This window comes from Struthio camelus, chromosome 22 (assembly GCF_040807025.1).
Source record: "Struthio camelus isolate bStrCam1 chromosome 22, bStrCam1.hap1, whole genome shotgun sequence".
Taxonomy (NCBI): domain Eukaryota; kingdom Metazoa; phylum Chordata; class Aves; order Struthioniformes; family Struthionidae; genus Struthio; species Struthio camelus.
Window position 1 is genome coordinate 4,659,735 of NC_090963.1, and position 12,866 is coordinate 4,672,600.

The window sequence follows — 12,866 nt, forward strand, 5'->3', positions numbered from 1 at the left end:
CCTTATCCCCTGTTCTCGTGTCCAGACGCCTATACCCCTGAAAAATCTCATTTACTTTACATGGCTTCAGGTGGCCATTTTAATGAACAACACTGCAGACTCTGGCTGTGTGCAAGACATGTTGGTAGCCACAGTCTCCAGTTTGGAAAATTGCTTAAGCAAATGCTTAAGCCCTCAGTTAAATTCAGCTGGGCTACATGTTTTATTTAAAGTACCTTTTAATTTATCTGTATTTTGCTTGTCTAAATTTAACTATCTAACCTACTACTTTTTGACAAAATGTCTCTGAAAAGAGACCTTGGAGCAGGAAGCAGAATCCAGCCACTTGTGACTTTGTCTTTGGTATTTCAGCGGTTTACATGGGAACCTATCAGATTTAATGGCGACAGAGGGTTTTCAGACTGCACTTCAAACGCAGCAACAACCGTTCTCCTTCCTAGTGATGCTAGAGAATGAGTCAAAATCCCTTCGTCAAACAAAACTTTCTGTATGCTTACAATTGGCTAGTTATTTTTAGGTTGCAAAGAGGATTTCTGCAGGATCCCTTTTCATTTCCAGAAAATCTAAAGGACTGTTCTCTAGCTCTAGCAAGTCTCAGAAAACCTCTTCTCTGAAGATGAAAGTCTCTCATGCTTCATTACCACATTTTCACTGAAGTAGCACACATCTCTCTAGGCAGAGAAATGATGGGGTGATTGCTGATTAGCTTGCTGGGGCTGAAAGCTTCTGAGCGGCAATGTCAATAGCTCTAGTGCATGGCCGTAATGAGACTCCGAGCTCTCCCCTGACCTCAGGCTCCTGATCCAGCTGCTGACCCCTGCTACAATCACACCTCCATTTTCTTTTCTTTCTGTGGACCCGGCTGCCGAGGAGGACTGCGTTCCACTGAGGTGTCCGGTAAGTGCCAGCCCCTGCACCAAGGAATGGCTTCTCTAGATAGCTGCTTGGAGCTCAGTTGGGATTACTCCGGGGCTGCTTTTAGCCCAGCATAGCACGAAGGATTCCAGCAGGCCACAGTCCACTTACACAGATTCGAGTGAAACAGGAATTCAGTTCAGAAGTAGGAAGCTCAAAGCACTCATGTAGACTTTGTGTTCTTTAACATGAGATGTACACAGTGTGGAAATGTTCCCCAGAGTCAAACAGAATGAGAAACAGATGGGAAATTATTTGCAAACAGGAACTCTTTTCTTTTCTTGTTTGCTTGCTTTGTTTTGTTTACCCCTCAAAAGCCTAACAAGAAACACAAGCAGGATAATACAATTGCAAGCTGCTTCATACTAATGGCGCTGGATAAACAAAACGGCAAAGCCCTGACAAAGCTACGCATTTATTTTTATGTGATGTGTTGAATAAGGCATCAGGTATTACCCGGGGCCCCAGTCCAGTGGACGCCGATGCATGGACTTAATTTCATTGCTGGGAATACAATGAGACTGCTAAGCAGTAAAGTTAAACAGATGTGTACACTTTTAGGACTGCAGCCTTAACTACTAAATCTTAATTACTCTTTTTGAGGATGAGAAAAGCAAGTTTTATACTGAGTATTATTAGTAGAGATTACAGTTCTGACTGAGGGGACAGCGCACTTTTAATTTGCTGCATTGTACAGTCAGATAAAGACAGCAGCAGCTGAAGTGAAAGCATCATGTAAATTTATGTTCTAAGTACAAATGTAAAATTTTAGTAAATGATTGCAAGGAGTTACACATGGAACCACATATGGTGGAATTTAATTTACGGAGAACAGCCTCTATCTTTTAGCCATCCATATAATGAAGATTTAAATATGAAATAAATTGCAAACACTTGCAGCTGAAGCAGGATGTTGGATTATGTTCATTCATGTTGAAATTACATCTTCAAGATCCCCTCAGGCTACATAAATATACCTATAATGGACATCCTCGTGAATATAAAACAATCCTGTAATACTAAGATGTGTTTTACTAAAGTGCTGTTTTCGAGATAAAATTCTTATTTTTTACTTAAAAAATTGGTCTATGTTTCTAAGCACGTTTGATGACTACATTAGAAACATTTTTTCAAATATTGCTTATATCTGCCATTAGAGAGCTTTTATTGCATTCTGCTTTATTGCTGTTTTGTTTTATTATTTCAATGTTTTAGGATTTCAATCAACTTTCTAAAACTTGATTAATCATTTTAACTTTTGCTTGTAAGCACTTTCACTCTGTCCTCCATTCAAGGACTGTTGCTGCTCCCAAAGAAAAGAAAGTTAAAAAAGAAACATAACTAAGGAAAAATGGGAAAAGGAACCAAAGTACTTCTTAGGGTCACTCCACTGATTTTAGTTTATTATTGCCCGCCTTTAAGACCAAATCAAATCACCCGTCTTTACATCTTTTCAAGTAATTCTGTAAAAGAATTAAGAAGACTTCAAGCCACCATAAACACCCCTTTCCCTTCCTTTTCAACATGAAATCAAACAAATACATTTCTATTGAAATACCCTGACAAGGGCCCTTTTAACGAGACAGGAATGCAGCTAAACTAATCATAACAAAAATAATAATTACAACAAAAACAAGAGTCACAAAGCAAAGTCTTTGCAGAAATGCTGCAGACTTTGTACAACCTCCTGCAGATCAGCATATTTCACCGTGTGTGGGAGTTGGGGAAATCCCAGCAGCTTTCTATTGTATCTCATTATTTCTTGGCTCATGCCCAAGCAAATAAATAATCATCGTAATAAACTAGATGCATACGAGTGTAGCAGAAACAGACATGAAATCCAATAGATAAGACAGCCAATGTTCAAGATGTTTCTTGCAAAAAGGCTAGAAGTTCAGAGCCTATTAATCTTTTTTGCTAAATTTTCTTCCACTAACTGAGATCAGGATTACACAGAGCAGACCACGATAGGAACTAGCTAACCATGCTTCTCAACCCCAGGGTAAGTGGATTTGATACTGATATGCTAATTTACTGGCGGCTTTAGTTCCCTTTGAGAAATCCCACCTAACCGACTCCAAAAGCATTTTTCATATCGCACCAAACATGCACTTCCCCTTGTTCAGCTGCAACACTGCAGCAAGCAGGTCTGCATGGAAAAACTATAGGGTAGATTTCCTACATGCAACTCTTTGCTGTATACATGAACTGCACAAGTGCGTGCTGCACAAGTTAGGAGAGGGTAAGCTCTCTGCATAGCCTCAGCTACTCACTTCTCATACGGCAGCGGTTGGTTCATTTTTTAATGACCCATGAAAGTCCGTTCTGCTAAGAGTGCCAAATGAAGCTGCCATCCCTCCTGGCAGGCAAATTCTGCTCTCATGTACTCTGAGTATCCTCACTCTAGTGGGGCCACAGAACCGAGAGGAGAGCTAGGCTCCAGAGGAAAAGACGTGGAGCAGTAAATCATTTCCAGGGCACATCCAGTGAGAAAGCCAGGAGTCCTTCCTCACACAGAATCCCCTGTTGCATTCAAACCAAAAAGAGCTCAAAGCATTTTAAAACACGTGTTATTTTATTTTGCTTTTAAAGTGAGAACAGAAAGTTAGCCAAGCTGCACTAGAGGTCATCTCCTACCTGAGTACTCTGCACATGCCTATCTCCGATATCAAACTGAGATATCTGAAGCATAGTTTGCCTGCTGGCTCATACATGATGGTCCAGCCCCACCCCACAGCTCTATGTACAAGTGGCAGGTTATGATGAAATAAAAGTAGATGTTATCTGTAATGAGGAAGATGTTCTCCAAACTTGAAGAAAAGCCAAGCTAGAAAAGCAAGATCTCCTGTCTCTGCGGCCAGCTTGGATTCTCTGGGCCCAAGCCCCAGCTGCTCTCTGTTGAAGCCAACAGTGCTACGACAGCCACGGACCTGCGTCCACCCCCACCTCCTGCTCTGTCTGCAGCGGAGTCTGGAGTTACAGCCTCGAGGCAATAAAATCTGGAGACGGGTTAAAAAATCCCTGGTCTTTAGGGAGCATTCTTGCAGGCCTAATGAATCCTCCTGAAGCCCAAATCTCATGGCAGAAGTTGAAGATTAGGTAGGTATGATGAAGGGTGAGAAAGTCCTTTCACTGCCGCCTGGACAAAACACAGAATCCTGTTCTCCTATGAGCCAGCTGCTCTTTCTATTTTTAGAAATACTCTGGAGGGACGCAAATATTGTGATGAGAGAAGAGGAGGCTCACATAAGTACCTAGGCAGATGGATGCTTAGCAAAGGAAGGAAACTATCCCTGCAGGACAGAGCCTCAAATAAATGCTCATTCCAGCTCAGTTACTGGAAGGCAGACAGGTAAAAGATATGGGCAAAGGTGTTTTAGGCTTTAAGGCTAACCTGCTCTCAGGAATGTTGTTCTTCCACTTTCACACACGCTCAGCAATTGTTCCAAACATGCACAGATGGATTTTGTAAGACAAAACCAAGGCAGTCAGAAAACACTACCCACAAAGCAATTAGGAACTACATAGGAAACGGGCTGAAGTTTGCTGAAGTTTCTTCGGTCTAAACTTCATTTAAAAAGTCTGACTAATTATTTTAACTCCGTTTTCATGATGTTTTGAATCAAGTGTGAGGCAACGGTTCCCTTTTTCAGTCATAACTCACTGCTTCTTGACATTTGGGAACTCAGGAGAAAAAAAAAAGAGGGAAAAGGTGTTTAGGGTGGACTTCATTTTGTTTTTAACACATTCAGACGCTCAGCCCTGAAGCCGTGCTGACACCACTTCAACATACAAATAATCGAAGGATGGACTGGCTGAAGCTAGTGAAGGGGGAGGAAGGCTGCAGCCCTCCTTCCCCTCCAGTATTGCTAAGGGAGGTGCATGTGCGGAGGCACGCAAGGGGGAAGCAGCCCCCTTCCTCCACGCAGACTGCAGCTGCAGGTGGGCCTAAAGTTGCTATTGGAATATGTGTGTATGTAAAATGACTTAAGTATGCAAATAATTGCAAGATCAGGCTCGAAGCAGTCTAGGAAAACAGTGATCTTGCCGTGTCCTTTATTGTTCAGCTTTACTTGATGTTTCACTCATGGCAGATTTCTTTTCTCCTTTTCTTCTCCGGACAGGAGGGAAGGAGAAGGGCCAGTCTTTTCCTTGCTGCTTCTACAAATGAGGTGCTGGCCTAGGAGTAGCTCCACATCCTGTCCCCGTTCCTCCTGCCACCCCAAGAGCAACAATACAATTCAACTGGTAATAATTCAAAAGTAGACTCTTGAATAAGGACTTTCTGAAAGCATCTGACCCCTTTTTTTAGGGGGGGAAGTTACGAAGGAAGAAAGCAAAACCTCGGCTCTGTTTCCTGCTGTTATGCTGTTTATTTCACAATATTTCCACTGTTAGTGAGCAAACCCTTTGCCTACGAACCATCACCCTGAAAAGATGGGTAACCTTGTCTCCAGTTCCTGAGGAGCCTCATCTCTTCTTACTGAAGCTGTCTAACAAAACTCCCACACAATGCCCAGTGAGGCAGTTTTAACGCCCCCCAAATGACTCTGTTGCATTTTTCCACCTCTGAAGGAAGCGATATAAATAATCCTCTGCGAATGCATTTTCCCAGAGGTAAAGGGATCATACTTGAGTTTCACTGAGGAGCACAGTAGAAGAACGCAGAGAACACACATAAGCCTGTTTCTGCAGGATCTTGCACTACACGCCTAGCTTGATGCAAGAGGAAGCTGTTGCACTGAAGTCAGAGAAATGATTAGCAGTAGTAAGTTAAGTGCACACATAAATTTGTAGGATCAGGCCCAGCAGAGGGAAGGTCATGTGAAAAAAAAGGGAAGGGTTTTGTGTGAAAATTTGATAGCATTTTAAAATAATCGTCATGTCACAGGTTTCATATAGGCACCACCCCCTTCACATATTTCAAATTTTTCCATTAAAATTATTGACAGTTCAGGGGCACACCATTTTCAGGGTGTTTGCTTTTTTAATTTGCTTCCCGCTTTTATTTTCTTTCCTTTTTCCTGTCTGTTCACTAAGACAGCATTCATTTTCAGCTTTCAAAAAAAAAGGTAGGAGGAATCAAAGAAAGGTAGGCGGAAGCATTATTTCAAGGAACATTTAATTGTTGAAAAAGACACCTGCTTCCCAGTAAAATGATTTCCACACAGAGAAGCGCAGCCAGATAAAGTGCAGAGGCACTGGCTGAAGTTACAAAGACATGAGGTGGTTCTCTTAGCAGAACTGAATAATGCTTTCAAGCCAGGTATGTAGCAGGTTTAACTGATGGACTAGGAATTGTATACTCAGCTAGCCTAGCTGTGTAAACATCCTATTTTTGTTCCTTCTTGTTTATGGTAACAACCTGGATGTTTCCAGCGGGGTTAGTTGCAGCAATTCATCTTCAAGTCCAGCCAACAAAAAAGGTAACTTCTATAATGTGGATTTTTTTAAACTGATTATATGAAACTGTAGCAGCTAGAGGAAAGGGATTCTAATCTGGGCAAAGTCTCTGGAAACTACTTCCATAACAAATTACATTTTTATTGTTATTTCCTGATTGAGTAATACAGCTGGAGCAAAGAAAACATGCATAAGCGAAGTGTATCAGGCTAAGCTACGACACAACAATCTTTGCAGTTTTCTGTTGGCTGCTAATTCCTGTACCTTGATCGGATTCTCCTGGAAATTGCCTGCTGTTTTCATGTGGGAGGTAGGAGCGCGGGGCCAATGTTAATTTGGGCCGTTATCTTCCCCTTTTACAGATGTGGATACAGAACTTTTTCTGTGTTTTGTACTGCACCTAGCACAGCAGGCTATGGGTCCATGACTAACACTTCTGTGGAGGTGCTGGCAGTATATGTTCTGGTGCAAGTATTGTTTTTAATAATCCTTAACTGTGTTCCTTCATTAAAACGCAATGGATTGGCTGCCTGATCCTGATCTCGCAGTTGCAAAATGCCTAACATGGCTGAAAACCACGACTAAAGTCTCCTTGGTTTTACCCACTGACTTTAATGACGTTCTTGTCAATTAATAGTGGGGGTAACCTAAAGAACTGGTGCCTCAGAAACATCAAAGGAGTTAAAAGTGACTTCAAAAATGAACAAGTAGCGCTTTGTGTAATGTCCTTCCTGAGCTTTAATTTTCATGGCGCTTGTTGGTTCAGCTAGTGCAAGGATGATTTGCTGGCCTGTTGTCACTGTGGGAACACAGGCTCCAGTGTAACACGGGCGCGCTGACTGCAGCACGTGGACATTTCTCATCATGCCTTTGGATAAAGTGGTAGAAAATAAACAGTCAGGCACCAGCTCACACTAGCAGAGAAGAGGAAAAAGCAGACAGTTGGGGGGAATTTTTTTCATCTTTTGCTTCATTGATACAACAAATTAGCTGTTTGTTTTCCTAATGCAAATATTATTAATTGTAGCGATAGATTTGTCATTGCCCTTCCCCAACCTAAACATAACCTATCATTTTTAACAATAAATACCTCTTAATTGCTTTTATTTACTTGCAGAGTTGTGATTTCATGCTGTTCTCTACAATGCTGTGAGCCGGGTCTGCTCAGGGAAGATCAGTAGTGGTATCTGCTTGTCTTTAAAAAGTGAAGGGAAAAACAGGCAGGCTGTTGGGAGCATGTGTGGTGGAGGAGGGAAGAAGGGGAAGCTAGAAACCAGAAGACAAAGGAGAGATGGGAGGGGAAGGAGGATGTCTCTTGACAGGAGAGCACACACACGAGCTCCTTGCTTTACACCCCAAACATAGCAAACTGAAATCTGAACTGAAACACAACTAGGAAGAACGCAGCAATACTTGTCCCTCCCACTTTATAGGAACATGCAGCTTTTTTAGGAGGGAAGGATGTGGGAGGAAGAGGGGAGCAGAGAAGAGGAGCAGAGCCCTGTGTCACACCAGGCCTTAAAGAGGGATGGGCAGCCCCTGCCCAGAAACCGAAACGCTTGCAGGTCACATATTCTATGTGATGGCCCAGAGAGGACTGAGAAGGATGGAGAAACACAAGATCAAGGCACAACTTTTAGAGGAACACTCTTCCACGACTAACTAGATCTACTTTAACCTCTGCTGCTACCACCGGAAAGCTTTGTCGAGCTGAGGACAGAGCTCCTGAATCCCAGCTGTTCTTGTATAGTGCTCTCCACCTCTTCTCAGCTCTCTGTTCAGCCCTTCAGCCCAGTTAGGTCAATACCTTGCAGGGCTTCTCCTCCAAAAAAATGAAGTAATTCTTTGGTTTTGCATTTGTGTGTGTGATCACTATTGCTATTTCACGTAAGACTTAATTTCTCCTATCCGCTCCAGCAGTGGCCTTGCTCAGAGCAGAGGCCAGGCTGGGGCAGGGTCACCCCCAAAAGTGGCCCACACCAGGTGGGCTATCGCAGTGCCCCGAGCTCTCTTCCAAACACGGATTTCCCCACGCGCGACCCTATGAGGCCGACGGGGGCAGCTCAGGGTTCGGGCGCTGCCCGGCTGCGGCTTTGAGGGCAGGGGCGTCCGGAGCCGGGCGACAGCGGTGCCTCGGGGGGCAGCTCAGGCTTTGGGTGCGCCTGCCGCCCGGCTGCGGCTTTAAGAGCGGGGGCGGGCTGTGCGCGGAGCCGCAGCGCGGGCGGGTTTCTTCTCGCCGGCCGCGGATCCATTGAGAAATCGCTGGCGGCTGCATGGGCTGCGCTGGGCGCGCACGTGCGGCGGCGGCCGGAGCCGGAGCCGGAGCCGGAGCCGGAGCGGGCCCGGCTCTGTGAGCGGCGGCGGCGGCGGCGGCGGCGGCGCGGAGGAAGGCGCAGCCCCGCGCGGCCGCGGCCCCCGGCGGGGCGCTCGGCGCTGCGGGTGTGCATGGCCGTGTGCGTGCGGCCATGGCTGCGTGATGGCCCAGCGCGGCCAGCCCGCACCGCACGCCATGGCTGCCAAAGAGGAGCTGTACAGCAAAGTCATCCCCCGGCGGAACCGGCAGCACCGCACCGGCACCATCAAACATGGCTCGTCGCTGGAGATCCTGCTGTCAATGGGCTTCCCGAAAGCCAGGGCGTAAGTCGCGCCACGGGCCGCTCCCGGCCGCCGGCCCCTTCCCCCTGGCTCTTCCCCCTTTCGTTTTACAGCGGCGAGAAGGGACGGGCGCTTTCTGCTTTGCTGCTCCATCCCGCGGCGAGCGGGCAGCGCGGCGCCTGTGGGAGGCACCGGGGATGCTGGCCCCGCCGGCGGGACGATGCGCGCCCGGGGAGCGAGAGATGCGCGCCCGGGGAGCGGGGCATGCGCGCCCGGAGCGGCCCGGCCCGGCCCGGCCGGGGATGCGCGCCCGGGGAGCGGGGGGGGGGGGGGTGCGGCTGGAGCGGCCCGGGGAGCGGGGAAACGCGCGCCCGGGGAGCGGGGCATACGCGGCCGGAGCGGCCCGGTCCGGCCGGGAACGCGCGCCCGGAGAGCGGAGGGGTGTGCGGCCGGAGCGGCCCGGGCAGCGGGGGACGCTGTGCGGCCGAGGGCTGCGCAGGCCTGCAGGCTCCCGGCGGCCGCGGCAGCCAGGCGGGAGCGCTGCCCCGGCAGCGGCGGGCGAGGAGGCGAGCGCAGGCGGCGATGCCCCGGGAGGGCGGCAGGTGCGGGCGGGCGCGCCGCACGCCCCGCCGGCCGGCCCGCAGGACCGGGCGCTACCGAGCACCCCCTGCACCGCCCGGAGGCATCGCTGCGAAGTTTGGGCTCCTCTCTCTGATGCAGCCAGGAAGGCAGTTTTTTACATCCCGGGGTGAAATCGGAGCCCATCATTCCTATGCCTTCTCATGAAAATGAATAGTCCTTGGCGCAACTGCCTTGACTAATTCAGTCACCCAGGACATTTTCTTTAATCCACATACAAGTCAACAAAACAGGAATGGAGCATCTAAAAAAAGAATCTGTAGTCCAAGGTGGTAGGCTTTTCTTGCCCAATTTAGCAATGCCCTGGTGTAATCTTCCAGCGTGTGCTATGCCTAAAACTAATTAGGCAGGCACCTAATGATAACTTAATAATGACTCCTTCAGTTCCCTTTTAAACATAGTGACTCCTGAAGTGGGACCGTGAGCTTTAGGATGTAAATGAAACCAGCAGGGATTCAGATGATTCCTTGATCTGCTCAAGTTTTTCCTTTTGTTGCTGATACCAATCAGAATTCAGTGGTTTTTCAGCTGTATTTCAGTGCAGTTTTCTTCCAAAGTACAAAAATATATACATGCCATTTTAAGGACAAATGTCATCTATGGATTCATGAGACTGCCATGGCTCCGCTAAGCACATACACAAAATCCACTGTGCGTTTTCCATTATCCTACTTATACTGATCTGTCAGTGATCTATAGTCACCTATATCAAGGTGATCCCTCCAAACAAAGATAGTAGGAGACTCGTGACTTCATGCTCTGATTTGGCGTAGAAAAGCAGATGCAAACCTTTCATTGTAGCTAGAGGAAAAAATGGCTTGATACTATGAATGAAACTAGTTATTACCTTTACAACAGTGCCATCAAAGCTGACAGTCAGCCCTGGTCTTAACCTGTTAGCTGAGAAACTGGGTAGACACGGTGCATATTCTTCTTGCCTAAGCAAACTCTAGCACTTGACAAAAATGAAACCAAAGCTTCAGTGCAGAACGTAGGAAAGGTTAAACACAGAAAGCAAGCCAGAAAAAATTTAACCAGACAGCAGGGCAAAAACTGTCTTGATACTAAATTCGAGATACTGTGATATAACCATATAACCCTGTCTGACAGTTCAACTTTCTACGGGGAAGGGGACCACTTCCTCTATGTGGAGTATCTCTTAGGGCACTATTCCAGCCTGCTTGAAATACTGCAAATAAGTCATCCTTAACATGCAAGTAAGAAGCAAACCAGAGATAAAACCAAACAACTAAGTGCTGCCGTGCTGGGTACGTAATGGAACGACACACAGGCTCAGAAGTGTGAGAGACGTGGCAAAAGGACAATTCTCCAAAGGTCACTGCTTCCCCAAAGCTGCCTTTTAACTCACAACATACTACTCTGCAAGTGTGAATTAAGGAGGCTGAGATTACTGAAGTCACCAACGTAAAAAAGCGACTGAGAAGTAGAATATCCTCACTCTTAGGCCTTAAAGCCCCTTTGAGTTCACCTACAGTTCTCCCACCTCTGTTTTCCACCCTGAAGCCATGGTTACCAATCGGAGACGGAGAATTCCGCTAAGCAGAGCATTGTAGAGGTGTACAAATACAAGTCAGGCTGATACTTGAAAGTGGTGACCATCTGTTTTGATGGCTTATGCAAAACAAAGCTCCGAGTTGTCAGACTAGTCTATCAGGCAAGTCACAAAATGCCATCGCTGCTGGCATTAATGGGCCTCTGGCTTCATCTTAGAGCCGGGGAACACTGAGGGCTGCTGAAGCTGGGCTAACACACACAGGAGCTACTTGAAGGTAGCAAGAGAGCTGTTTTCACATGGCACCTGTGCTACTGGTATTGAGACAGTACTGAGGTATCGGGGAGTATTCACATTGCCTAGCTTCGAGCTTCTGATCCGGCTCTAGAAAATGTATGTACCTCACGCTCCTAGCAATGGACAGGTCAGCCTCAAGGCAGAAAATACTGATTATCTGATAATTCTTTTCCATGCTTACAGATTGTAACAGCAATAAAAGCTCAAATGACCGGCATGACCCTGGGTTTGCAATGCCGACAAGGGCTTAGGATTCTTACGTTAGTTTTATTTTCCCAGTTCTGTGTTACTTTTGGCAAGTTGCTTTACTCTTTCACCTGTTTCCTCCTTAAAAAACAAGGATCATCCTAAACTGTAGTCTAAGCTGACTGTGAAATATTTTGGGCAGCCCATAAACTACTTGACAACTGCTGATCAAAATGCAGTCCTGGCAGACTTCTAGCCATTTCCACCCTATGCATGCTAAGATAGTCAAAGGTGAAAGGCTAAATATGATTTCCAAGTATTATTAGATAGTTAGTATAGACCAATTCAGTCAAAGGTTTCAGTATGGCTCATCCAATTTTCCACCAAGAGACAATGTCATAGACGTTTAAGCTTAAGATATTAAGGGCTAAACTTCCATGGATCTCTTGTTCAAATCAGGACATTATTAAATAAGCCTTTATTTGTCCATTTATTGGGGGATGCAGGAAGAGGGGTCCATCAGAGGGCATGATCCTTCCTTTCTGTGCTAAGATAATTTGAGAGAAGTATTGAAATTAATGGCACTCCGCTGCTGTAAATGTCATGAGCAACAGAGCTGCACCCAGGAAGTTCTCCCCACTCCCTCCACTAAAGTCCTTTTCCACACAGGGAAAAGATCAGTTCTGTGATGTGTTCCTGGCCAGACTTCTCTCTGTCTCTCTGTTTTCCTCCTCCCCAGCATCAGCTGCAATTCAGTGGGGCTCCTGTAAGGTACGTAGTGATGCAGTGATGATACAAACCACCTTTGCGTGCCTTTACCTATGAACAACAATTGCTCCAACTGCTGCAGTATGTCAACAATTTTAAATTATTACTGTGAAGAGCTGAGGGGGGTTTTGTCAGCACAGAATTATTACTTATTTTGTAATTATCCCATTATATTGCGTACCGTCTAGCCACAAAGGAGGAGACTGTCCCTATTCCAAGTTGCTTCTGATTTAAACAAGGAAGGAAGGCAAAGGGGATATTATGACTTCCGTTTTGCAATTTGGGCACTGAGACAAGCCTTTTACTCAGCATCACGCAGAAGGCCAAATGGATCACCAGTGTGTCAAGACCTTAAACACAAGAACAATCATTCCTCTAGAATGAGAATTCACACTGTTGTCATTTCCCAGTTGCCCTGGAGTACTGTATCTCATCTTCTTGTAACGGATCTTCTCCCAGTGGCTGCACCCACAGATCTAATCTGACTGCCAGCACCTCTCATTCTTCTGCGATAATCCCTTTAATACGTGTTGATAGTCTTCCTGAGAGT

At 46.2% G+C, this 12,866-nt stretch overlaps 1 protein-coding gene and 1 long non-coding RNA gene across 4 annotated transcripts in view; both read left to right on the forward strand.

Annotated features, from left to right (window-relative positions):
• Window positions 1-397: 397 nt before the first annotated feature.
• Window positions 398-7,424, forward strand: LOC138061922 (uncharacterized). The gene is made up of 2 exons (XR_011135921.1): window positions 398-897; window positions 5,040-7,424. It is a non-coding gene; the product is annotated as an uncharacterized lncRNA (long non-coding RNA).
• A 1,275-nt stretch (window positions 7,425-8,699) lies between these two features.
• UBASH3B (ubiquitin associated and SH3 domain containing B) overlaps window positions 8,700-12,866 on the forward strand; it is an 80,943-nt gene continuing 76,776 nt past the window's right edge. The window contains exons 1-2 of one of the 3 annotated variants that reach the window (XM_068916532.1): window positions 8,709-8,955; window positions 12,218-12,319. In XM_068916532.1, coding sequence (XP_068772633.1) covers window positions 8,795-8,955; window positions 12,218-12,319 — 263 coding nt within the window. In that variant the 5' untranslated portion in view covers window positions 8,709-8,794. Of the gene's footprint in view, window positions 8,956-12,217; window positions 12,320-12,866 lie in introns of all 3 variants that reach the window. The other 2 variants (XM_068916533.1, XM_068916534.1) reach the window with 2 other exon arrangements.